The following is a 25536-nucleotide window of genomic DNA, read 5'->3' on the forward strand; positions in this document are numbered from 1 at the left end:
GTCTCAACCTCGTCTGCACATTAGAGTCATCTGCGGAGCTCTGATAAATACCAAGGCCTGGTTCTTATCCCCAGGGCCTCTGTTTTAATTGGTCTGGAGTTAGGCCTGGTATCAGGAATTTTTACACTAAGTGATTCTAAAGGGGCAGCCTAGATTGAGAACAACTGCTGTGGGATAATGTGAAATTTGCATTTTTAAAAAGATGACTCTTGTAGCATAATGAAAGATAGTTTGGAGAAAGATAAGCCTGGATTGTAGAAGAGGCCAGTTAGGTTAGTTATTCTCAATCTTGGCTGCACTTGCAAAGCTCCTGGGGACCTCTTGGAAAACCTCATGGCTGGCCTCTGTGTGATCCCATTTAAATCAGTCTCTAGGCTGGGGCCTAGGTATTTAAAACAATATTTAAACATTTTAAGGTGTAGGCCACACAACATTGTAAAGCAATTATACTCAAATTAAAAAATAATAACAATAAAGTGTAGGCCAGGGTAGAGAATCAGTAAATTAGATTATTATAGTACTTCAGATTCGAGCTAGATTAGTAGCTCAAGGGCCAGGGAGAAGAGATGTGTTTAAGACATGATGGCCAGGGTGTTCAGAAGAGAGAGACTCTGGGGGATGACTCCTAGATTCCTCACTTGAGTAACAAGAGTAGGTGGTGGCACTGTGGACTGGTATATGGGCTTATCTGACAGCATACGAGTAAGAGCTTGCTTTATCTTCCTTTTATCCTTGACTTTAGCCCTGTTGAATCTCCTTCCCTGCCTCTTTGACAAGACATCATTTTTACTATAAGAATGAGCCATATTGGGATGGTTAAACTCAAAGGTATGAAAAGTCGGCTCCAAACTTTACATCCAGTTGAATGAGGTAACTTACACCCAGTCATGACTCAGGGTCCGTGCAGTGGAGGGGTACTGTGTGTTACTTCACTCTTTTGCTTCCTCCCTCTTTCTGCATTTGGCTTCTGATTGGCAGGAAGATTAGAGGAGAAAGGACAAAGTTTTGCGTGACTGGGCCTGTTGTCGTCCAGCTGCCGGTACCCTCTGTGTGGCAGGTGTCCAAGTGTGGCCTTTCGAGTTGTGCATTCAGGATGGTTTCTGCAGGCCCCACGGTGTGCCCATGTTGCCCAGGTTCCTGTCTGGAACACACCCCAACTGCCTTTGGTAGTCTTCTCGCTCTCTCTTCCTCCTGTAGTCCACCTACAGCCTGTTACTGCTGAGTATCCTTCCTCAAGATGGCACATGTCTTTGGCCTAGCAAATGCTTTATCCCTTCCACAGCATCTCGTTGGCGAATGGGAAACCTATAGAACCTGGTGGTGGAAGCGTAGCTCCTCTAACGGTGGTCCTCTGTGTCCTTGCTCTGCTGTTTTGAAGCTCCTTCCAACCTTTTTTTTTAAAATTACTTACTTATTGATTGAGTTTACTTTTGGCTGTGCTCGCAAGCTTTCTCTAGCTATGGTGAGCAGAGACTATTCTTCACCGCGGTAAGTGGACTTCTCACTGCCATGGCTTCTCTTGTTGCAGAGCACAGACTCTGGGCACACAGGTAGTTGGAGCTCATGGGCTCAGTAGCTGTGGCTTTTGGGCTTAGTTGCGCTGAGGCATGAGGGATCTTCACGGACCAGGGATCAAACCCATATCCCCTGCATTGGCAGGCAGATTCTTATCTACTGCACCACCAGGAAAGTCCCTCCATCTAACCTCTTGCTTTTTACAGGCTGGGACCCATGTTCACATAAGGCCTAAATTCCTGGGGATGTATGTCAGGTCCTTCTGGTGGCTAGACCCAAATGGGCTTAAGAGTTCCTTTATCCCAGTATATCACCAGCCAAAGATTGAGATGACCAGTTTCCTAGTCTGTCCCAGAGATTTTCTGGGGGAACCCCTGCCCTTGTTCTCACTAAGGTGTAAAGCTCTAGTGTTATCTATGTTTATGAATTCACTTCTGTTTCTAGTCTGTTTTGTTTCATTTTCGATAGGCAGCAGATGGATAATAGGGGTACTGTCTTTTAGCAACTCACTCTGGCATGGATGGTTTGGTTTTTTTAGAGCATAGGGAGGTTTATCATTTGTCGTTCTCAGCTTTGAAGGTTGCAATAGAGCCACATTTTAAAACAGGAGAGAACTCCCTTATCCCTTTATCCTAGAGAGGAAGCAATAGCCGGTTTGGGCAAAAAGATAATGTTTAGCTCTTGGAGCTGTTTGTCATTGAAGTGCCCACTGCCTGTCTAAAGGAGGATGTCCATTAAGAAGCTGAATATAGGTAGTGGCTAAAACTGGGCATATGGATGAAGTCAGCCAGGGAGCATGAAGTTGTGTGTGGAGTGAAAAGAAAGGCAGGACTGAACCACAGAATATTAAGAGTGGGTAGAAGAAAAGAAGCCAATGGAAGAGAAGGAATGAGAGAGGTAGTATGAGAAACTTAAAAAAGGGGGAAGGGAAGATGGTCTCAAATTTCAGATGTTAAGACAAATCAGTCAATTAAGAAAAAGACTGAAAAATCAGGATTTGCTGGAGATGTCCTTGCTCCCATTAATCGAAAGTGGTCAAAAGAAACCTCAAACACCATCCTTCCTTCCCTGTCAGCACTCACAATCTGACCATCATCGTCTTTGAATCTGCCATGATTTCTCTCATTATTTATTCCTGTTTATATGGTACTGGCTATCATCAAAAGAGCCAGACTGCTCGATTACCTTTCCTTTCCCACGTCTGATCTCCTTGAAGTCGTCAGTATCTTCTGCCTCGTTACCCACTACCTACCCCCAGCTCTTGAAACCCTCCCCCCATATGGGGTTCATAAGCAAAATAATCCCCTAAACCCTCAACCTCTTCACCGAAGATCCCTTTATCTTTTTTCTCTAACGGATACCTGACTCTTCCTGATGGCACTGTTTCCCTTGAGGGCGGACTGTGCTTCTGCCCTTTATGCCATGGAGCCTGGAAGCGGGGACCTATTATGTGTCCAGATGTGTGTTTTGTTTCTGTTCTTTTCTTTTTAAAGTGCATGCATGCATGCATGCTAAGTCATTTCAGTCAATGTCCAACTCTGCGATCCCATGGACTGTAACCCACCAGGCTCCTCTGTCCATGAATCCTGGGATTCTCCAGGCAAGAATACTGGAGTGGGTTGCCATTCCCTTCTCCAGGGGATCTTCCAGACCCAGGGATCAAACCTGCGTTACTTACTTCTCTTGCATTGGCAGGTGGGTTCTTTATCACTACGCCAAAAGTGCATATGTATCTCAATTTTAAAGCTTCTTGGACCTCTGATTTATTGTCTTTTATTTTTGGAAAACTTTGGACCATATCTCTTCAAATCTTTTTTCTGCCTCATTCTTTCTTGCTCTTCATTCTAGGACTCCGTTTTCCAAAGTGCTAGACTGAGATCGTTCCGAAGCTCTTGGATGCTCTGTTCTGCTCCCTCCCGCTTTTTCTTTGTTTCACTTGGGTCATTTCTATTGATCTGTCTTCAGATTAATTAATTCTTTCCTCAGTTGTGTGGAATCTACTTAAGGGCCCACTGAAGGACTTCTTCATCCCTGATAATTGTGTTTATCATCTTTCTATCATTTCCATTTGGCTCTCTTTTATAGTTTCCGTCTCTCTACTGACACTCCCCTCTGTTCATTGTGTGTTGTTTTCCTTTCCCGCTAGGCCTGTTAACATTTTGATCATAGTTATTTTAAAGCCCTTATCTGATGGTTGCAGCATTCAGGTTATCTTTAAGTCTGGCTTGCTTTCATTTTAGAATGCCATCTGGGCCTTTTTTAAAAAAAAAAACAAGCTTATACACCCAGAATGGGGAAACTGTTCTATGAGAGGTGAATAACTTAGCCCAGCACTGAAGCTGGGTTGTTAATTCTTAGGAAACCTGATTAGAAAGACTTCAGGACAGTTAAATTTTTGGATACCTGAAGTTCAGAAAATGTAAAGATTTGTAGAGTTTGGGTCCTGGAAAATTGGATCAAAGAAACAAGGGTTAGAAACCTCAAAACCCTTTCTTTCTCACTAATTTGGTCTTAGAGTAAGTAAATACTCTTAAAATGTAAGGCCTGGTCACCGTTTACCTGATGTTGATGGGTTCTTTTTTTTTTTCCCCCTATCTTTATATTGAGCACAAATACATTTTCAAAATATCCTGCTCTTTACCTTTAAAAGTCTATGGAAATTATCCTGGACATCCTTGAATCTACCTTATTCACACTCTTGTCAGTTTTTCTCTCCTACCCAGGGGAGTGCTCCTCTTTTTTGGCCTTATTTGGCAAACAGGGAAGATCTGTTGGTAATTGAATCATCACATAGCCATTTGGGATGCAGAATGTACTTCAGTCCCAGGGGAGGAATTTCACAGCATAAGCTGTGTACAAATGAAAAGTTTCTTATTCCTCTGAAATCTATGACCAGTACAACTTCTTGAACTCTTTCTACTTCTGAGTCTTCTAGCTTGGGTAGAATTCTGTAAAGCTTCTATAATTAAACTCTAGATTCAACATTTTACTATAGTTGCTTTATCATTTATTTAACCCATCCTACTCTCCAGTAATCATCTTATTTTTAAAATGCATTTCAAAGTAAGTTGCACATATTCAGTATACTTCTCCCCCCATATTCCAAGCATACCATTAACTAGAATTCTGTTTGTTTAGAGGGTTTTCTTTTTTGTTTTGAGGAAAAATTCACATTTACTGAAATATGCAAATCTTAAAGGTACAAATATGCAAATCTTAAACACTCAGATGTTTTCAGCTAAAATGTATACATCTATACAACAAAAAAATTGTTAAATGTTAAATGTTAAAGAACATTATCACCACCATAAGAAGTTAATAACTAAAAAAATGTCTTTTCCTATTTCTGAATGTATTACGGTAAACAGTGCACCTGTCATGTGGTAGGTTTTGGTCATATTTCCTAGAAACTGATAAACAAATGACTGCAGATTATTAAAGATTATTTTGCTAGTAGTTCAGATAGTTTCCAGTTTTTTTCCCTACTAATTTGAAGGAGAACATAAGTAAGTTTATAAATCATTAGAAATAATTTTTGATGGTAGAATACAATGTGATTTTGGGTATAAAACTCAGAAGGAATTCTAAGTATTAATGTATATTATTATACGTTAAATATCTTTCTGTTCATATATATAGATTTATGAAAATAATGTTTTTCAGTGTTTACTTAAAAATAGAAATAGAATTGATGCTGAAATCTCACTTTAGTGATATATAATGTACATTTATGGATACAGGAAATGATCTTTTAAAATGAATCCCATCAACTTATGGAGCGATGCATTCCAGTAAAATTTTTTTATTGTAATGATCACAGTTTGTAATGTATTTGTTGTTTTCAATGTATACAATAACTGTATTATGAACTCAGTCAAGACAAAATTATTTAACACGTAGAGTTTTACATAAAGGGTAATGTGTGTGCTCAGTCATGTCTGACTCTTTACAACCCCATGGACTGTATCCGGCTAGGCTTCTCTGTTCATGGGATTCTCCAGGCAAGAATACTGGAGTGGGTTGCCATTCCCCTCTCCAACATCAAGGTGATACAAAATGTTTTTAAATCTTCCGTTTATACACACCTTTTTGTTTCATAGAATTATGATAAAAGAATTTCAAGGATAAAAATGTTACACTAGAATAAAATTTTTAGAGGACATGGAATTCAAACACAAGTTCATAGAGAAAATGGAATAATGTAAATTTCTGACTGCTGAAGAGTTCTTTATTTATATTTTAAAAAATATAATAGATACTGATGAGTATCAAATCACTATGTTGATTTGATTCCATTGAATACATTTTAAAAAGTAATGTGACAGTTTTATTTTTTAAATGCTAATATTTATAATGGGCTAGAAATTACAGTAAACTGAACGATGTGCTCAGTCTCCCTGAAGGTTATCTCCATTCCAGCCAACTGGAACAGGGAAAAGTCAGGGAAAAGGTACATGTTGGTAGGCTTTATGGACCGGACCAGATGCATGGTGCATTTTTCACTTCACTAGCTAAAGGTCTTGTGGCCTTACCTTGACTGCAAGGGAGCCTAGGAAATGTAACCTGATTGTATGCCTAGGAAGCAGAAGAGAATATGGATTTTGGTTAGCAGTAAGCAGTTCTATAGCGTAATTGTCCATATATAGAGTAAGCAGTGCTATATTAACAAATTGACATTAATTAGGCAAGAAACTGGAAAGCTGAACAATAATGAAGATTTCCTGTTATTAAGAGTCACTCTTGGAGACTTCCCTGGCAGTCCAGTGGTCAAGTCTCTGCACTTCCAGGGCAGGGGGTACATACAGGTTGGATTCCTGGTCAGGGAACTAAGATCCCACATGCTGCATGGTGCAGCCAGTAAATAGACAGACAGTCACTCTTTCCTTCCTGTTAATGAATGGCTATCAGTAGGTCAGTGTGCTGGGTCCTGAGGCTGTGAAAACTATGGAAGAGCTTACGGTGCTTGGTCAGACAATTGAATGCATGTAAAATAATAATGAACAATGAAATAGGTGCTAAGTTGTGTGTATAGGCAAGGTGAGGTGAAACTAAAGAGAAAAGAAAAAGAAGCCCTGGCATTCCTTCATTTTCCACTCAGCAATACGTTCCATGTGTTAGGGGCTGTACTCTCTGGGGAAATAGAACAAAAATAGACGTGTGGGACCTAAAGTCTGTGGAGGTGCAGGAGGGAGTGTGACAGAAATGACTTTAAGTGATAACAAAAATATAAAATTACAAAAGCTCAAGTGATGACATGAGCTCCTATATAAGGGGATTCAGCTGCAGTTGGTATGATCAGAGAAGGCATCCCTGAGCGAAGATTTTTTTAATGGGTAGAATTGGAGTGGATGTCAGCCACAAGAGTGAAAGATTGGAGGTAAAAATACTTAAAATGTATAAATATGTATACCTGTGAGAGTACATGCATACAGAGTAGTAAGATAGCTACTCTGATTGGAATTAGTAATCCTTTGCAGGCAGTGGAGAACATGTAAGGATAGGGTTAGATTTTGGATAATTTTCAAAACCAAGCAAATTTAGACTTAATTTTGTCATTAAATGGAGACTTATAAAATGTCTCTAATTACTTAGGCAGTGTTTGTGTGGTAGAGTCAAAGCAGGTAGAGATGAATCATGAGCTGATTTTGAATTTGTTTTACATACATCCAGGTAAGAAGTGATATGAGCAATGACGTTATTGGGAAGTTGAGAGAACAATTTTGGGACAGAAGTTTCAGAAGTTGATAGCTTCTGCTTTTGCTGTGAGTCTCTTAAATGAGTTGGGGATGGTCCTGTGAGTACAGTTTGAAGTGAAGGGGATCTGTTTTCCTGATAAACTTTAACATAGGTTGTTTCAAGATTGATTAAGAGTTAGGGTGACTGCAGGTTCTAGTACCATTAATTCAATTGCCTGAGTTACTTTCTAGATAAATATGTTTCTCATATCAGCACCCATTAGCAGAGAATTTCTTTTCTCTGTTACTATGTTGGTTTTGTTTTTATGCTTTTATAATTAGTGATGTTTGAATGCCTGTGGGGTCTTGTTGCAATATTATTAAAAACTTTTTTACTATGGAAATTTATAATATGCTAAAAAGTTAGAATAGTATAATTAACCCCTGTGTACCCTTCATCCAACTTTGGAATTGTCCACTATTATGTTATCATCTATAACACTTCCCACTTTTTAAAAAAGTCAATCATTTTATCTGTAGGTATTTTGTTATATATATAAAAGATAGAGACACTTTTTCTTTTAACTTATTCACATTCCATTAATGCCATTAAATACCTAGTTAATTCACATTTCCGCAGGCGCCTAAATTTTTACACTCTGCTTGAACTTGGGATTCAGAAAAGTTTGTGAATGATTGCTGTTTCTCTTAACTTTCCTCATCTTCCTTTTTTCCTCTTGCCCTTTAAAAAAAAAATCAAGTTGTTTACATCCTATATTTTTCATAGCCTGGAATTTGCTGGTTACATCGCTATGGTGCCATTTAGTTTTGAGAATTTCTGGAATACAACTTGGATGACTCTTACATCTTTAGACCTTAGCATGTGTTTTATAGGTATTTTCTTCCAGTCTTCGGTTTGTCTTTTTATTTTTTTAACTGTCTTTTACAGAGCAGAAATTTCAGTTTTAACGAAGTTTGATTCATCAGTTTTTTCTTTCATGGATTATACTTTTGGTATTGTATCTAAAAAGTCATCACCAAACCCAGGGTAACCTAACTTTTCTCCTGTTATCTTCTAGGAGCTTTGTAGTTTAGTTTTATAGTTTTAGGTCTGTGATCCATATGTGAAAAATATCAGATCTGTGTTGAAATTCACTTTTTGTGTGTGGACGTCCTGTTGTCCCAGCATCATTTGTTGAAAATATCCTTTCTCCATTGAATTGCCTTGGTTCCTTAGTCAGAGGTCAGTTGGCTCTATTTGTATGGGTCTACTTCTGTGCTGTCTTGTTTATCAGTCATTTTTAGTTTGCCAACATAACTGATTTAAAGATCTCAAATAGATTTGTATTTTTAAAAATTCTTCATACTTGTGTGTCTTCTGGACTCTTCCTGTGAACTCCGATGCTCTTTGGGTGGTTTGTCTTTTTTGTTTGTTTAGGAACTAGAACAAGCTCATAGCATACTATGTAAAGTACTCCTTTGTTATCAATGTGGTTACAAAACTTTTTCTCAGTTGGTTTCATCTTTTTATTCTTGCCAGACATTTTGCACATTAAATTTGTCAAAATAGTGTCTTCAGTTGTGAATTTTGAGTTTTTGATCTATGCTTAGGTAAGTCTTCCTTACTCCCAGTATTTTATTTATCCATTAAAAAATTATTATCTGGTTTTATGTAATTATTTTCTATATAATATTTTATTACAAATTAAGCACAAGAACAAATAGATTTATTCTTGTTTTTTAAGCATGATGGAATGGTTACATTTATATTCACCAGTCTACCAGTTTGATCCTGACTGATTTATATAACACATCTTGCAGGATGGGCATCTAATTTTTATATTGTGGTAAAATACACACAGCATAAAATATGCCATCTTTGTATATATTTTTAGGTGTTGAGTTCAGTGGTATTAAGTGCATTCATATTGTTCTGCAGTCTTCTCCACCGTCCATCTCCAGAGCACTTTCCGTCTTGGAAAACTGAGGCTCTGTACCCATTCTTCCCTCTCCGTAGCCCTTGATAGCCACTAATCTATTTTCTGTCACTGGGATTTTGGCTACTCCGCTTCATAAAACTGAGATGATAGATCATTTGTCCTTTATTTGTTATTGGCTTATTTAACTTAGCATAGTCTCCTCAAGGTTCACCAGTCAGAATTTCCTGCCTTTTTAAGGCTGGATAATGAATGCTCCATTGTATGTATATTTATTTGTGGAGGGACACTTGGATTGTTTCCATATTTTAGCTCTTGTGATTAATGTTACTATGAACATAGGTGTACAAATATCTCTTGGAGACCCTGCTTTGAATTCATTTCTTTAAAATCTCTCTAATAACGTGGTCCTTTTTTTTACTGAATTAAAAAAAAATTTTTTTAACTGAAGGATAATTGAGTCATTTCTAATAAGGTGTATGAACCTAGAGCCTATTATACAGAGTGAAGTAAAAAAAGAGAAAAACAAGTATTATATATTAATGTGTATATATGGAATCTAGTAAGATGGTACTGATGAATCTATTTGCAGGGCAGCATAACTATAATTATATATTATAATTCCCTGGTAGCTCAGCTGGTAAAGAATCTGCCTGCAATACAGGAGACCCTGGTTCGATTCCTGGGTTGGGAAGATCTGCTGGAGAAGGGATAGGCTACCCACTCCAGTATTCCTTGGGCTTCTCTTGTGGCTCAGCTGGTAAAGAATCCACCTGCAATGCAGGAGACCTGGGTTTGATCCCTGGGTTGGGAAGATCCCCTGGAGAAGGGAAAGGCTACCCACTCCAGTATTCTGGCCTGGAGAATTCCATGGACTGTGTAGTCCATGGGGTTGCAAAGAGTCAGACACAACTGAGTGACTTTGACTTTCAGTTTCAGTGGGATGCAGACATAGAGAACAGAGCTATGGACATGGGGGAGATGGAGGGGGTGGGACAAATGGAGAAAGAAGCATGGGAGCATATACACCACCACATGTAAAATAGACGGCCAGTGGGAATTGCGGTACGGCTCAGGGAGCTCGGGCAGGGGCTCTGTGACAACCTGGAGGGGTGGGTGGTGGGAGCGGGGAGGGAGGTCCAAGAGGGAGGGGACACGTGTACACCTGTGGCTCATTCATACTGATGTACTGCTTTTGACTCTTTTGAGTGTATACCCAGAAGCTGAATTTCTGGATCCTATGGTAATGCTATGTTTAGTGTTTTGAGGAACCACCATGCTGTTTCCCACAATAACTGTTCTGTTTCACATTCCCACCAACAATGCACAAGGGTTCTCATGTCTTTGTGTTCATGCCAACACTGTTTTTCTGATAGTAGCCATCCTAGTGTACGTGAGGTGGTATATCATTGGAGTTTTCATTTTCACTAATGATTAGTGATGTTCAAGTATTTTTTCATGTATTTATTAGTCATAATATATCTTCTTTGTTGTTCATTCACTCAGTCGAGTCCAGCTCTTTGCAACGTCATGGACTGCAGCACGCCAGGCTTCGCTGTCTTTCACTGTCTCCTGGAGTTTGCTCAAACTCGTGTCCATTGAGTTGATGATGCCCTGATGGTTTAGTTGCTAAATTGTGTTCAACTCTTGTGATCCCATGGACCGTAGCCTACCAAGCTCCTCTGTCCATGGGATTTCCCAGGCAGAAATACCAGAGTGGTTTGCCTTCTGGTAAATCCTTCTCCAGGGGATTTTCCTGATCCAGGGATTGACCCCAGGTTTTTCTGCACTGCAGGCTAATTCTTTACCATCTGAACAACCAGGTGGTGATACTTAGGAGAAATGTATATTCAAATTCTTGGCCCATTTTTGAATTGATTCATTTGCGTTTTATAAGTTCCCTCCATATTCTGGATCTCAGTCCCCCATTAGACATATGATTTGCGAATTTTCTGCTGTTCTGTGAGTTACCATTTTACTCTGTTGACAGTGTCTTTTGAGGCATAAAATTTAAAAATAGCTGCAACACCTAGGGTGGAAGAATAGAGTCCTAAACACTGAACCACAATGAAATTCCCTGCTTTCTGGTTTTTATAAGACTGCTGCCTCCTAAAGCACATTGTCTAAACTTGCCTGATAACGATCATTTGACCCTTTCCTTGAATGCGCCCATAGATTCTAACACATCACATTTATCTTACTTATCTTTGTCACAGTAACTGTGAATAAAGCGTAAATTAGGTTAATATCCATGGAAAATTGTCAAATGAACACCTTACATCTTTTTTGTAATATTTCACCAGTCAGTACATCAGTGCCAAAAGTTGTATCCATCCCAAGGTTTGACTTTGTCTTTAGTCATATAACATTTGTACTATCTATCTTTTCTCATTTTCTTATTTGTCTCTTATAGCTTGAAAGCATTTTTAAGCTTTCAAATTGGTAGGTTTATTTTAGTAACCAAAGTTTGGAAATTAGGATAATATAAACATAGTTTTTCCGTGATGATAAGGTCTATAAACATTCTGTCACAAATTTCTAAAAAGCGTATTAAGATGGAACCCTATAAATTCCTGATTTCAAACTATATTATAAAACTGTAATAGTCAAAACAGTGTGGTATTGATATAAACACAGAGAAATTGATCAATGGACAGAATAGAGAGCCCAGAGATAAACTCACATGTATGTGATCAATTAATCTGTAAGAAAGGAGCCAAGAATATATGGTTGGTATTGAGAAACCTGAACAGCCACATGCAGAAGAATGAAACTGAACCACACACAAAATTTAACTCAAAGTGGATTAAAGGCTTGTATGTAAGACCTGAAAGTATAAAATTCTTAGAAGAAAACATAGGAGGTGGTAAGCTCCTTGACATTGGTCTTGGCAGTTTTTAATTAAGTTTGGGAAACATACACCATACCAGTCTAGGAGCTCTGTCATGCTCCTTGGCATATTGAAGACTCTTAAGAATTTCCATAGCAAAGGCGTTTGTCTAACTTTGTTTACCTCAGGACTTCATAATTAATGTGACAAAAGTAGATTGTTTCATGTACTACCTGATCTTGAAGAGCTTATATTTAAAGAACAACAAGTTTAAAGAACAAACTTTAGTAAGTGGTACCTAACCAGCATTGAGGAAAGTATTATTCTGATTTTGCAGTCGATTAAACAAATAGCATCTTAATATCTGTTCAAAATGGTGAGATTTGTGCAGGTGTCCCAAAGCAGTATAAGAATTTCATTCAGTGGTAACGTTCTCCCCTGCACAGGTAGAGACAAAGGTATAAAGAAGCATTAGGTTGCTTGACAGAGTATACTCAAGATTGAGGCAAACTGGAACCAAAACTTGTATGTCCAAACGTTTGATTCTAAGCTGTGTTTACAAACGGAATCAAATTTCAAAGTGTACTCCTCCCCCTCAAAATAGCTAACATATTTATATGGAGCCCCACAAATTCAGGGTTTGGATATTGATTGAGCCTCTAACTTCACTAAATAAGAATCTTCATTTATAGAACAAGAAGAATATTTTATTATTCCTTTTTTTTCCCTTTAAGGTAAATCTTCAATTAAGCAAGGACTTCTGGTATTTGCTAATTAGAAAACAATAAAGAAATCTATCCCTATATAATTATTACATTAATATATAAAGAAGTCTATCCCTATATAATTATTAATATTTAAATAAAAATGGCTTAAAAATAGTACAAATAAAAAAATGTCAAGTCCGTGTTTTTCAGGACAACCACTGATACATGTTAAATGTAGCTAGTTTGAATATAAATTAAGATATTTGCTTTTTAACCCAGCTGTCAGTGGTGGTAATCAGGAACAGCAATAACTGAAGATTTTTACTGAATGTACGTGAACTATTTTTCTGCTAATGTGGTATGTTCAGAGAGACATGCATTCACATGGAGTTTCTCAGGCTACTCCAAGGAAGGTACCAACTTGTGAATTCTTAAAGCAGTTAAGTGTAGTATTCAAATGCTTTTGTCTTTTACAAAATTAGTAGCTTTGATATGTTACTTAGTTTATTTTAGGTGTTAAAAAATGCAATTTAATCAGTGGTTGCCAGGAATTAGGGTTGTGACTATAGAGGGAAGTGCAATAGAGTCTCTTTGTGGTGATGGGAAAATTTTGTATCTTGATGGTGATGTAGGTTACATGAATTTATACAACCTTCAGTGTACATCCAAAAAAGTGCATAAAAACTGGTGAAATCTGAATACGGTCTGTTCTGTGGTTTAGTTGATCATATTAGACAAAATGTCAATTTCCTGGTTTTGATAATGTCCTATGGTTATGAGATTTTTTTGGAGGGGAGGGGAAAGTGTATATGGGAACTTTGTAGTAGTTTTGCAGTTTCTTGTGAAATCTAAAATTATTTCAAAATTAAAAAGTTTTTTAAAATGCTATTTATACTTCTATTCAGTATTCTGTGGTGGTGATTTAGTTGCTAAGTCATGTCCGACTTACAGTCTGCATGGATTGTAGCCTGCCAGGCTCCTCTGTGCATGGGATTCTCCAGGCAAGAAGACTGGAGTGGATTGCCATTTCCTTCTCCAGAGGATCTAACTGACCCAGGGATTGAACCCTGTTCTCCCACATTGCAGGTGGATTCTTTACCATCTGAGCCACCAGGGAAGCCCAAATGTCTACTGTAGGAGGCATTACAGTGTCTAACTTAAGAAATTGGGCTTCAGAGTTGGCTCTGGTTCAAACCCTAACTCAGCTGCTCTTAGCTATGTGAACTTGGGGAAGTTAACTAAATCTATCTGAGCTTCAGTTTCTCCATCTATAACAGGTATAATGATAATACAAATAGCAGCTCACATTTTTTTAGTGTTATATCAATAATATGTGATTAGTTATTGTTTGCACCTTATATAATTTAGCTCAGTTAATCCTTATAACAATCCTATGTGAAAGGTGCCAGTTTAAGATTTTCAAATAAGGAAACATAGCTCACAGAAGCTAAGTCACTTGCATAAGGTCACTCACCTAGGAAATGTTGGAACCAAGATTAAAACTAAGTCTGTATTTTCTGTTTTTGACTATACAAAACTAGCTTGTGAAGACCCATCCCACCAAGAACAACTAAAAAAGAGAACGTATTTTGATCTGGAGAGAAATAATTACACTGGAGAGACCCAGTAACAAGGAAAGGCAGAGGTAGGGAGTAGCTTAGAAAGAGAAAGGCTCCAGAGGCAAGGATGGAGGGTGGCTTAGAGCAGAGACGGGCATTCTTGGAGCAGAGGAAGTGGTTGTTTGAGTTGTATATCCTTCAACGTAACATGATGTCACTGGGAGAAGCATTCAGTACAGTTTGACTTAACAGTGTTTCACTTAATAGTATGTTGTTTTCCATGTTATTAAATAGCCTTGAAAACGTGAAATAAATCCGTAGCATTCCATTGTAAAAAAAAAAAAAAAATGTGTTTGAAGGCATTGGAGAGCCACCAAGGGACCCAGGACCTTAGAAGTCACCATCTTGGAGTCAAGGGAAGCCTAGAGAAGTCGCCTGGTGTTCAATGTGACCCTTTCCCTTAGGGCATTTTGAGGTGCGGCTGAGAGACTGAGAAGAAAAGCAGAACGTGGTCCCAGAGAGTTGAGGAGCTGAACAGACCTTCAGTCTTACAGACCTCAAGGACAAAACTCTGGGTTCAGGCCCCAACAAGGAGAAGGAAGCTAGGTAAACCCTGGAGCCCTACTTGGGGGAGGAGTGAACCTGCCCCTACTTTTAACTGCCTGCCAGAAGCTGACGTGAATGCTTTCTAGAGGAAAGTAAAAACATTCTGAGCCTCAAATTATTCACTTAATTTTTCATAAACAATGCCTGGTACTTAGTCAGAAATCATTAAGCTTATCAGGCAACCAAACCAAAGTATTCAGAACAGGTATAGGTAGTATAATTATCAGATTGGATTTTTAAATAACTAAGAATAATATATTCAGGAATTTAAAAGCTATGACAAACCTAGGCAGCATATTAAAAACCAGAGACATCACATTGCCAACAAAGGTCTGTGTAGTCAAAAGCTGTGATTTTTCCAGTAGTCATGTGTGGGTATGAGGGTTGGACCACAGAGAAGGCTGAGTGCTGAAGAATTGATGCTCTCAAATTGGGATGCTAGAGAAGAGTCTTGAGAGTCCCTTGGACAAAGCAGGGAGATCAAACCAGTCAGTCCTAAAGGAAATCAACCCTGAACATTCATTGGAAGGACTGATGTTAAAGCTGAAGCTCCAGTATTTTGGCCACCTGATGCAAAGAACCAACTCATTGGAGAAGACCCTGATGCTGGGAAAGATCGAAGGCAGGAGGAGAAGGGGGCGACAGTGGATGAGGTGGTTAGATGGTATCACTGACTAAAGGGACATGAGTTTGAGCAAACTCTAGGAGATAGAGAAGGACAGGGAAGCCTGGTGTGCTGCAGTCCATGGAGTTGCAGTGTCGGACACTGCAACTTAGTGACTGAACAACAATTTAACAAGATGAAGAACTCCAGCAGGGAATTAAAAGCTATAAAAAGGATTAGATGAGTATTTTCAAATTGAAAGCTTAAAACTGAGATTAAGAATTCAGTAGATGAGTTTGTCAGCAAAAGAGATACAGATTAAACAAAAAGGATTAAATATTTTTTGAGAAACAAAGGGTAGAGAATTTCTCAGCAGACCGGTACTTAAGGAAATCCTAAGGTGAGTTCTTTAGGCAGAAGGAAAACAATCCCAAATGGAAGCACAGAAAGAGTATAGAAAGGTTCGAAAGGGTAAATTGTGGGTATATTTAAATGAATATCTTACAGAGTTTCAATTAAATGGAGAATTTAAAAATATTTACATATTTCTGTAACACAAAGATGGGGCAGGAATAAATGATGTTAGTGTTCTGTGGTTCTTTTGTTATCTGGGTGTTATTTAAAGTACTCATTTAATTCCAACATTGAACATTGTAATCTCTAGGGTAGTACTATATAAAAATAGTAACATAATATATATAAATAACAAACTACCATGAGGGAAATAAATAATAAAACATTTAACCCTAAATCAGGCAAAAAAGGAGAGAAAAAAGAACAGAAGAGGAAAGGTTGTTCAGATAGGAAATAGTTCAATGGTAGATTTAAATCCACATAGTTATTTAACTGTTAGATATAAATAGATGTATACAGATAAAAAAATATAGTCAGATCTTATTTGTCCTCAGAGACCCAGTTATATACAGCATTAAGAGATGTAAAGTTTTAGAGAAGTTGAGAGAATTCTCTGGCAGTGCAATGATTAGGATGCAGCGTTTTCACTGCCATGTCCCAAGTTCGATCCCTGGTCAGGGAACTAAGGTCTTGAAAGCTGCATGGTAAGCCAAAAGAAAAAGAAAATGAAAGTAGAGTTGGGAAACAGTACACTGTGCAGACTTAACTAAACCAGGCCCAGTTACTTGTGCCATGCTGTGCCTAGCTCATAATGTGATTGTTAGATTCATTTCAAATAATCTTTCTTAAGAGTTTTCAGAAGCAATGTCCTCCATGTGTATTAAGTATCCAGTAAATTTAATTTTTTTTTTTAATTTTTTATTAGTTGGAGGCTAATTACTTCACAACATTTCAGTGGGTTTTGTCATACATTGATATGAATCAGCCATATGGTATCCAGTAAATTTAATTATTATCTCTGAAGCAACTTGTTTCTTTAACAAAATTTTTCTTTTTTTATTAAAGACAAATTTTAATTGAAATATAGTTCACTTACAGTGTTGTCTTAGTTTCAAGTGTACAACAAAGTGAGTCAGTTATACATGTATATATCTATTCTTTTTCAGATCATTTTCCCTGATAAGTTATTGTCAGATATTGAATATAATCCCCTGTGCTATACAGTAGGTCTTTGTTGTTTATTTCATATAGAGTAATATGTATCTGCGAATCCCAAATCCCTAGTTTATCTATCCTCCCCCCTTTCCCCTACCTTGTTTCTTAAAATAATATTCTTTTTCCATTTAGAGTTGATACTGTCTCTTGCATCATTATACATCTGACTCATAGGTTGCTTGACTTTTAAGTAGCTTCCATATGTATACATTTTCTTAAGCTTTATGTATTCATTTAACTCAAATGACCACCAACCTGTTTTATCTTTTTTTAAATCTGCTTTGTGGTGCCTCTGCCTAATGATAATATGTGTATTATTTTATGCTGAAGTAATGTACTTTGACTGTTACTTGTAGAGTTGCCAAACTAAATGACACGCTTCCTTTTTCCCCTGTACTTCTATGAAAATGGTCAAATTCTTCAGAATTATTCTCTGAATAATGAATATGAATTGTTATCCATATAATGAATTTGGACTACTTCCCTCATGTCACCTGTCTTAGCATGAAGGCTGTTTGAAAAATAGGTGGGGGTGTAATTCTTTATCAAACAGTACCATAGAACTAGTTAGAGAATTTTGTCTGGACCTTTTCTTTGTAGGATAGCCTGTTGTACATTGGTTAAACATTAACTGGAGACATCTTAAAAGACTTTTGTTCTTTTCTGCCTTTGATGTTTCATTTAGCTTTTGGGAAAGTCACATTGCTTTTTGTTGGACTGAAGGAAAGGATTTTAAATGATTATATTGACTCAGATCTGAATCATCTAAAATTAGTTTCCCTAGACCAACCAAAATATAGTTGTAATTTTGGACTGAGTTTGGCCTTCTGCCCATAGGCTAGTGGGTACAGTTGTGTCTGTGGGATATTATATATATATATATGCCTTCCAGAATTGGCTAGATTTAATGAAGGCTTTTCTTTTGATTTCTTTCTCCTTTAGGACATGTGAATATGAAATTTGCCATAGTTAATTTGGTGGGTAGCAATAAAACCAAATATCTGTGTCCTTTTTCCCTCTGTGTTGAAAATGAGGCTTAATTCTGAAAGTTTTGAAGTAATCTTTTTCTTACAAATTTTACCTGATATTAACAAAACTGTGTGAGTGCTTGTAATTTACGCAGTAGTTTGTTCATAGCAAGTCATCTGACCTGGACTGTCAAGGAAGTTAACTACTAGAGATGGAAGGTAGAACTCACTGATTTTGGTTACACTGATGTTTTCATTACTATTCATTTCTCTTTGAACAGGTCATTCCTTTCAACAGCTGTTGATGAAATTCAGGAACATACTCTTTTATTGAGCAATTGTCATAAGTGCCAAGGAGTAGGAAAGTGAAATCCCAGATTAATGATAGCCATGTTGTATTGTTTAATAGGCAGTGAAATCAACTGTGCAGACCATCACTGTTGGAGGCGTGAGCACATCACAGTTTAAGACAATTATTCCTCTGGCAACTGCTCCCAATGTCCAGCAGATTCAAGTGCCTGGAAGCAAGTTTCATTATGTCCGACTTGTTACTGCCACAACAGCCAGTAGCTCCACCCAGCCAGTTAGTCAGAACCCCAGTACAAACACTCAGCCTCTCCAGCAAGGTTGGTAACCGTTTCTTTTAAAAACAGTAATGAATGTGTTAAACCTGATCATAGGAAGTGATCCTTTTCTTGCTGAAATCCTGATTAAGCAGGCATTTCAGCTGAGAGTTTGAATCAGCAGCTGTTGCAGAAGGCAGTGAAATAGAATATATCCCAGTTGTATGTAACTAGAGTATTTTGTTCTGCTAGAAGCTGATACATAGCGTGCTGTAGTACCAGGTGATGATTTATCAGTTTGTGGGTAGCCATTTGATTGCTGATTTAAAATCCTACCATTATGCCAGTGGGATTGATTTAAAGGGAACCAAATTATTTATAATCTTTTTTTCTAAACTACAAAGCTGTCTAAACTGCACAGGGTTTGGGATCAGCTGAAATGACCAGTAGGCAAGGTATAAATGATTAGTATGTACTTCATCCTTTATGTACTTTGAATGTATAATTGATAATGAAAATCAGTTAAAATGTCATTTTGCTCGATTTTATTTTTCCTGGGAAGTATTCCTGTTAGTAGTCCTACTTCTATTTGTGCTTAATCCTTCCAACTGCCTGATGTACATACACGGATTCACACATATAACCTTTATCCGTATTTATCTACTTGTTAAAAAATTGAAACTGAAAGGATCAGGACAGCTTATATTTAAGGTCTAATTTTTTTCCTTGGAAGATCACTGCATATTCCATCAGTGTCAAATGGCAGGTGAATGATCTGTTGTTTATTGGATGTAGCTAGATGGATTAAAGACCATTTGTTTGCTCCTTCATTTTTATTAAGGGATCAGAGGGTTGGAGCTGTCCATTGCTAATAGCTCGTTCATCTGAGTCTAAGGAAAAGTGGAAGAAAAAACTTGTTTTATAAATTACTGATGGGAGAAAACGGAATATGCCTTAGGGAAATAGTATTTTGGTGTGTATTAAAATTAGACACCTTAAGTAATTATAGTTTCTGTTCTCTCTTTAAACTGATTATGAAAGAAAATCTTTTGTTATAGTGTTCTTAATGAGAGGAAAAATGACATTTGCATGTACTGGTGACTGAGGGAGTCAAATTTATATTCTCTCATTGCCTAGGAAGTGCTGCTCAGGGCTACAGTTTTCTTAGATACATGACGATATAAAGCAGTCACTAGATACAGTTGGTTATATCCTATGTTTGTGTGTTTGTATGTATGGAAATATGCTGAGCATCCACTTCCAGAGTGACTTAACACTGATTTATTCATCATCAAGAATAAGTCTTTGGTGTGAGCAGAAAAGGAAGCTGAAGATCCAAGAAGAGTTAGAGGAATGGGTTGGGTGTTTCATAATTCTGGTGTGTTTACTGGTTCCTTCTTTCCCCACCATACGTCTGTCTTTTCTGCTTCCCTCTGCTTCTCTGTTCTCTTTGCCTCCTTGCAATCCCTCACCCACTCCTGCTTCCCCATAGCTTCCTTTTTTGCTTTCCTTCAGTCTCTCTTTGTCCCCCCGCCCCCATCTCCTTCACATCTGTCTATTCCCTCTTCCCTCGTACTTGCATACATACACCACCCATGCTGTTTCCTTTCTATTCACCCAGTTTTCCTCTTTTTGTCTTTCTCTCCTATCCCATGGAAGATCTGGGTGTATGAAAAAGATATTATTTCATAGAAATAACGAATTAATATCTCTATTTTCATTAGAGAGATACTAAATAGTCACTCTAGTTCATGAAACATGCTAAAATCTTTCTGAAGGCTTAGTTCCCTACGAGGGATTTACTTAAAATCCAAAGGGAACTGGGCTCATCTTGTCCATTTTCCCATCAAAGCCATACAGACACCAGTAGTCAAAGGTTCCGCCATGGTGTTTTCTGGCTGGATGGCAGATAGCACGGTGGAAGGACCCAGAAGATTGCTTGGTTCATTAACCTCTTTAGAATATAATCTACAGTCTTGGTGAGTGAGGAAATCGACTTAAGAAACTAAAAGCCCTCAAAGCAGGTATGGTTTCTGAAGTTTTGAAATGTCCAGCAGATTCAAGTGCCTGGAAGCAAGTTTCATTATGTCCGACTTGTTACTTTTCTTTGTAGGATAGCCTGTTGAATCATCAGGATAGCCTGATGAATCATCTGAATCATCTAAAATTAGTTTCCCTAGACCAACCAAAATATAGTTGTAATTACAATCCTTACAATCCTGAAAGGATTGTTCAGAATTCCTATTGAAGACCAAAACATTAAAGATTATGCCAACTTCTGTGAAAGCCGCAGTTGGGATAATGTGGGACCATGCTCAAAAGTTGAGGAGGAGAAATCTAGACTGTTGACTAAGACATGTAACATCAATATGACCACCCCCCATGTATATTTTATCATGTTCTTTTTTTCAGGCCACTATGTTTTCTGTTTTCTCCATTCTCTAGATATCAGTTAAAACCCAGCATGCATATGGCAAGCTAATGTAAACCTGGAGTTCCCAAGTCTTCTAGCTCTTTGTACATGTGTGCGTGCTGGTGTGTGCATGCATGTGTGTGCGCACACATGGGGACATGTCGGCTGTCCTAATCCAAATGAGATCCACTCAAGTCTCCCGCGGGAGGTGAATGAGGGCAAGAGGCATACTCCTTCCCTGTCATCTCACAGCCCACCAGGAAAGTTCCTGCATTTCTGTGCACTCACCTCCACATCACTGCTGCCACACTCACGGAGCAGTGACCAGCGTCACCTTGTCAAGGAACAGGTGGTGTAGAGAGACCCCTTTTCTATGTCCCAGGCATGAATTCAGGCTTTTAATTTCTTTTTAGTTCATCTTTTAATTCTTCATAGTATTGCTGAGACCAGTGTAACCTGTATTAAAATTAAATCAGAATAGGAAACAGTTTCAAATCGGGTGTCAGGTGTCACTGCTCCTGTAATTCATGGTCACACTTTTTTTGTATAGCAACTCTATCGAGATACAGTTCAGATCTACTATAGGATTGACCCTTATGTAAAACACGGGACAGTTTAGTGATGTTTAGTATATTCAGAGAGAGCGCAGCCCCCCGCACTGACCACGCACTCTTTCTGGAGGTCTCTCTCCTCCCCACCTCCCCGCTCCTCCCTAGTCTGTTACCTTGTTGTGGAGGCTGCGCCCTTTCAAATCAGAGTACTCACTCTGTCTCCTGTTCTTCCAGGGCTCTCAACGTTTTGTCTTCAGCCATCAACCCTCCCATCCCTACCAAAAGTGTAAAAAAAAAAAAAAATCTCTTAACATTGTTAACGGCCTTTCTGTTCAAGGAATTCTGTTCTTTACTGTTCTGAACAGTTTGTCTCAGTTTCCACGGCAGTTTATTATCTCAGCCTCTCTTTCATCACAGGCTCTAGGCCTTTGGTGTAAATAAGACCTGAAGGATGTCCTTTCTGTCTTCTCAGATCCCTCCTGTAGACTGTGGAAGTGGCAGTAGGCTTGATTGGAACTTGTACGCCTTTTGATCAAAACATACAGGTCTAGTGCCGGCCTGTCTCCTGAATTTCACCATCTCACGCCATTTCTCCATGTCAGGTTTCATCTTCCCTTCCGGTCAGCGCATCCTTGAATGTTTCACGCTAATGGCTACCGTTTTCCCTTTCACTTGAGAGTTCAGGATGGCTGACCCTTCTTCCCTCGTGCTTACATCTCCATCCTTTCCCTGCCACCCTGACTCTTCAGCTCTTCCCTCCTTTCCATTCCCAGTGCCATCACCCCAGGTCAGGCTCTCAGGTTCTGTCCTCAGAATTCCGACTTCCTTTGTTCCTCACGGCTCTGTTGGGTTTTACATGCTGCTGCCGCGAACAGCTTCCCTTTGTGCTCTTCCAGTAATGTTTCTTTACTTCACAATGCTCAGAAACTTCTGATCGCCTACTGAATTAAAAATACAGATGAAGTTTATAGATCTGTACCCTGACATTCAAAACCTTCAACAAAACAGCCAGAGTCAGCTTTCTTTTTTTTTTTTTTTTTGGCCAGCACTAGCCTACTTTTAACCTGTAGTTCCAGCCAGACTTATCTGTTCCCAAGCATTTTGTGAAGAGAAGCTTCAAATGCTAAGCTTTCCAGCATCGGGCCCCCCACTTGTCAGGCTCTGCCTCTGCGGTGACCTCCCTCCTCCGGTCTGCGTGCCCGCGCTGCAGCCTGGCCGTCGGTCAGGACCCACCTCAGGCTCTGCCCTCCCTCCTGTTCCCATCCCCTGCCAGGCAGATGTATGTTCGTCTCCTCTGGACTCCCACGGTGCTTTCTCTTTTTTTTTAATTAATTTTATTTGAGTACTTGTCTCATCTGCTCTGCTTGAATGTAATAATCTCTTTGAGCAAGTGTCTTGTACTGTAGTTTCCCTGGAACACTGTTCACAATGACATTTGTGCAGCAGTAAGGTGTAACACCACCAGTAACAACAGTGGCTACTAACATGTATTGAGCGCTTGCTGTTTGTTGAGCACTGCTCTAATACATTTTCATGAAATAACATGTTTAATCCTCTTACCCTGTGAGGGAGATACTACCCCTACACTGCAGGCGAGGACACAGGAAAGAGAACTTAAGTAGTGAGAAAGCACGAGGATCGGGGTTTGAACCCCTCAGTCTTGACTTGTGACTTAGGAGACTATTCATTTTTTTTAATTTATTTTTTTATTGAAGTGTAGTTGAATTAAGGGGATGATATTATTAACCTTCCTGCTATGCTGCCTTTTAGTAGTACTCTGTAAGTAATGAATTGTACAAGAATGATATTTTCTCTGGCTTGAATATCAACACAGAGGTAGAAATAGAACAGCATGTAACCCACGCTCCTGAATGACAGTTTTTAATTTATGCATCATTTCATCTGACCAGATTTAGTAGTGAATCGACATAGCCTCTGAATACAGGGATACAGGTTGAAATATTTTCAGGAGAATATCTTAAACAACAGACAATCCCTCATAAAGCGGGCAGACTAGAGCTACCTTAGATATAAGTTCCCTGGTACATGGGTTAAAGAATTTTGAAAATAACTCTCTTGGTCAAAGATTCTACCAAGTAGGAAACCAGTGGAATTATTTAAGCTTTTTCATGAGGATATTCTGAAGGAACTAAGTATCTTAAATGTTTTAAACAACTATTTTCTGTAAATAAACTGTCCTTCTCCTCCCTCCTTTTTTACAAAGCAAAACCAGTTGTTGTTAACACCACCCCGGTGCGGATGTCCGTCCCACTTGTCTCAGCGCAGACAGTCAAACAAGTGAGTGTCATGCCACTTCTCTCAGTCTCTCCCAAACAGAAGTTTACCTCTAGAATTGAAAGTTAAGAAAAGATTTATTTGTGTATTTTTATTAAAGCAGAGTTGATATACAATATTATATGTTACAGGTATGCAGTATAGTGATTCACAGTTTCTAATAGTATACTCCATTTCTAGTTACTACAAAATGTTGGGTATATTCCCTGTGTTGTACAATATACCCTTGTAGCTTATTTCTGTATAATGGTTTGGACCTTCTAATCCCCTAAGTGTAAGAGATTTCAACTGAATTGAGAAGCTATGAAATTTATTTTTGTGGTCCCTGATACACTGCTTTTCTTTGTAGGTCGTTCCAAAACCAATCAATCCAACTTCTCAGATAGTCACCACCAGCCAGCCACAGCAGCGGCTCATCATGCCTGCCACCCCACTGCCACAAATCCAGCCAAACCTCACGAACCTGCCACCAGGCACTGTGCTGGCCCCAGCTCCAGGAACAGGGAACGTGGGCTACGCAGTGCTTCCTGCTCAGTACGTGACTCAGGTATGGGCAGAAAATCGAGTCACTGCATTTCAAAAAGCTTATGTGTGTGTGTGTGTGCATGCTGAGTCGACTATTTGCGACCTCACAGACTGTAGCCCTCCAGGCTTCCCTGTCCATGGGATTCTCCAGGTGAGAATACTGGAGTGGGTTGTCATTTCCTACTCTAGGGGATCGTCTCGACCTAGGGATTGAACCCACATCTGCATTGGCAGGCAGGTTCTTTACCCCTGCACCACCTGGGAAGTCCCCTTGGAAAGGTTAATCAGATCTAAAATGTCTAGCATTGTCACATTCTAAAACTACTCAAAAACATGTAACTCAGTGTTGAAGACTCTTCCCAAAACCTTGACATGTTAATAAAAACTTTCAAGTTTATTTTTATATATCTTTAGCATTTAGATACGTACAACGCAAGTCAGGTATACAAGTCAGGCAGTTTGGAGCTGAGAACAGTTTGGTGGGAGGGCGAGATCATGTAGATAGAAGAGAAAGTAGGTTGAGTCAAGATTAGCCATCCCAGTGAGTTTAGAAAGGGCTGTAATGAATAAGATGCCACTGACTTGTTCTTGGAAACTAGACTGTGAGATGTGTTTCCAGGTGACGTATCTGGTGGCCGTCTCTCCAGACCTGGTCATCTTTAGATGACAGCTGTAGATGACATCTGGTTATCTGTGGCATCAGAACCACATTGTCTGGTTGGCTGGCTTTCATTAGGAGTGCTGCTTTCTAGGAAGCAGATAGAAGTAGTTTTCCTTTTCATGTAAGAGTCAATCCCTGGTATCTCAGATGGTAAAGAATATGCCTGCAGTTGAGGAGACTCAGGTTCTATCCCTGGGTCAGGAAGATCCTCTGGAGAAGTGAGTGGCAACCCAGTCCAGCATTCTTGCCTGGCCTGGAGAATTCCATGGACAGAGGAACCTGGTGGGCTACAGGCCATAGGGTTGCAAAGAGTCAGACATAACAGAGCAATTAACACTTTGACTTTTCTAAGCTGTTCAGTTTTGATGTATTCATATTATAAGAGAGAGACAGGCAAATTTTTCTGTGTATGTTAAAGAAATGTACTTTGGAGTATAATATCTGGCTACTGGTTGAAAAAATTAGTGTTCACTGTTTTTATCATTAGCATCTCTTTTCTTATATTTAGAATCAGTACGAAATAGAAACTTAATTACTATGCATATAACTTCTCCTTCT

The 25536-nt window shown here is 38.7% G+C and overlaps 1 protein-coding gene across 10 annotated transcripts in view; it reads left to right on the forward strand.

Annotated features, from left to right (window-relative positions):
• Positions 1-25536, forward strand: part of LIN54 (lin-54 DREAM MuvB core complex component) — a 62149-nt gene that overhangs the window by 27714 nt on the left and 8899 nt on the right. For 9 of the 10 annotated variants that reach the window (XM_043906323.1, XM_043906330.1, XM_043906325.1 and 6 more), the window contains 3 exons: positions 18380-18596; positions 23722-23795; positions 24142-24339. In XM_043906323.1, the coding sequence (XP_043762258.1) occupies positions 18380-18596; positions 23722-23795; positions 24142-24339 (489 nt within the window). The remainder of the gene's footprint in view (positions 1-18379; positions 18597-23721; positions 23796-24141; positions 24340-25536) is intronic. The other variant, XM_043906327.1, reaches the window with a different exon arrangement.

This window comes from Cervus elaphus, chromosome 6, assembly GCF_910594005.1.
Source record: "Cervus elaphus chromosome 6, mCerEla1.1, whole genome shotgun sequence".
NCBI lineage: Eukaryota > Metazoa > Chordata > Mammalia > Artiodactyla > Cervidae > Cervus > Cervus elaphus.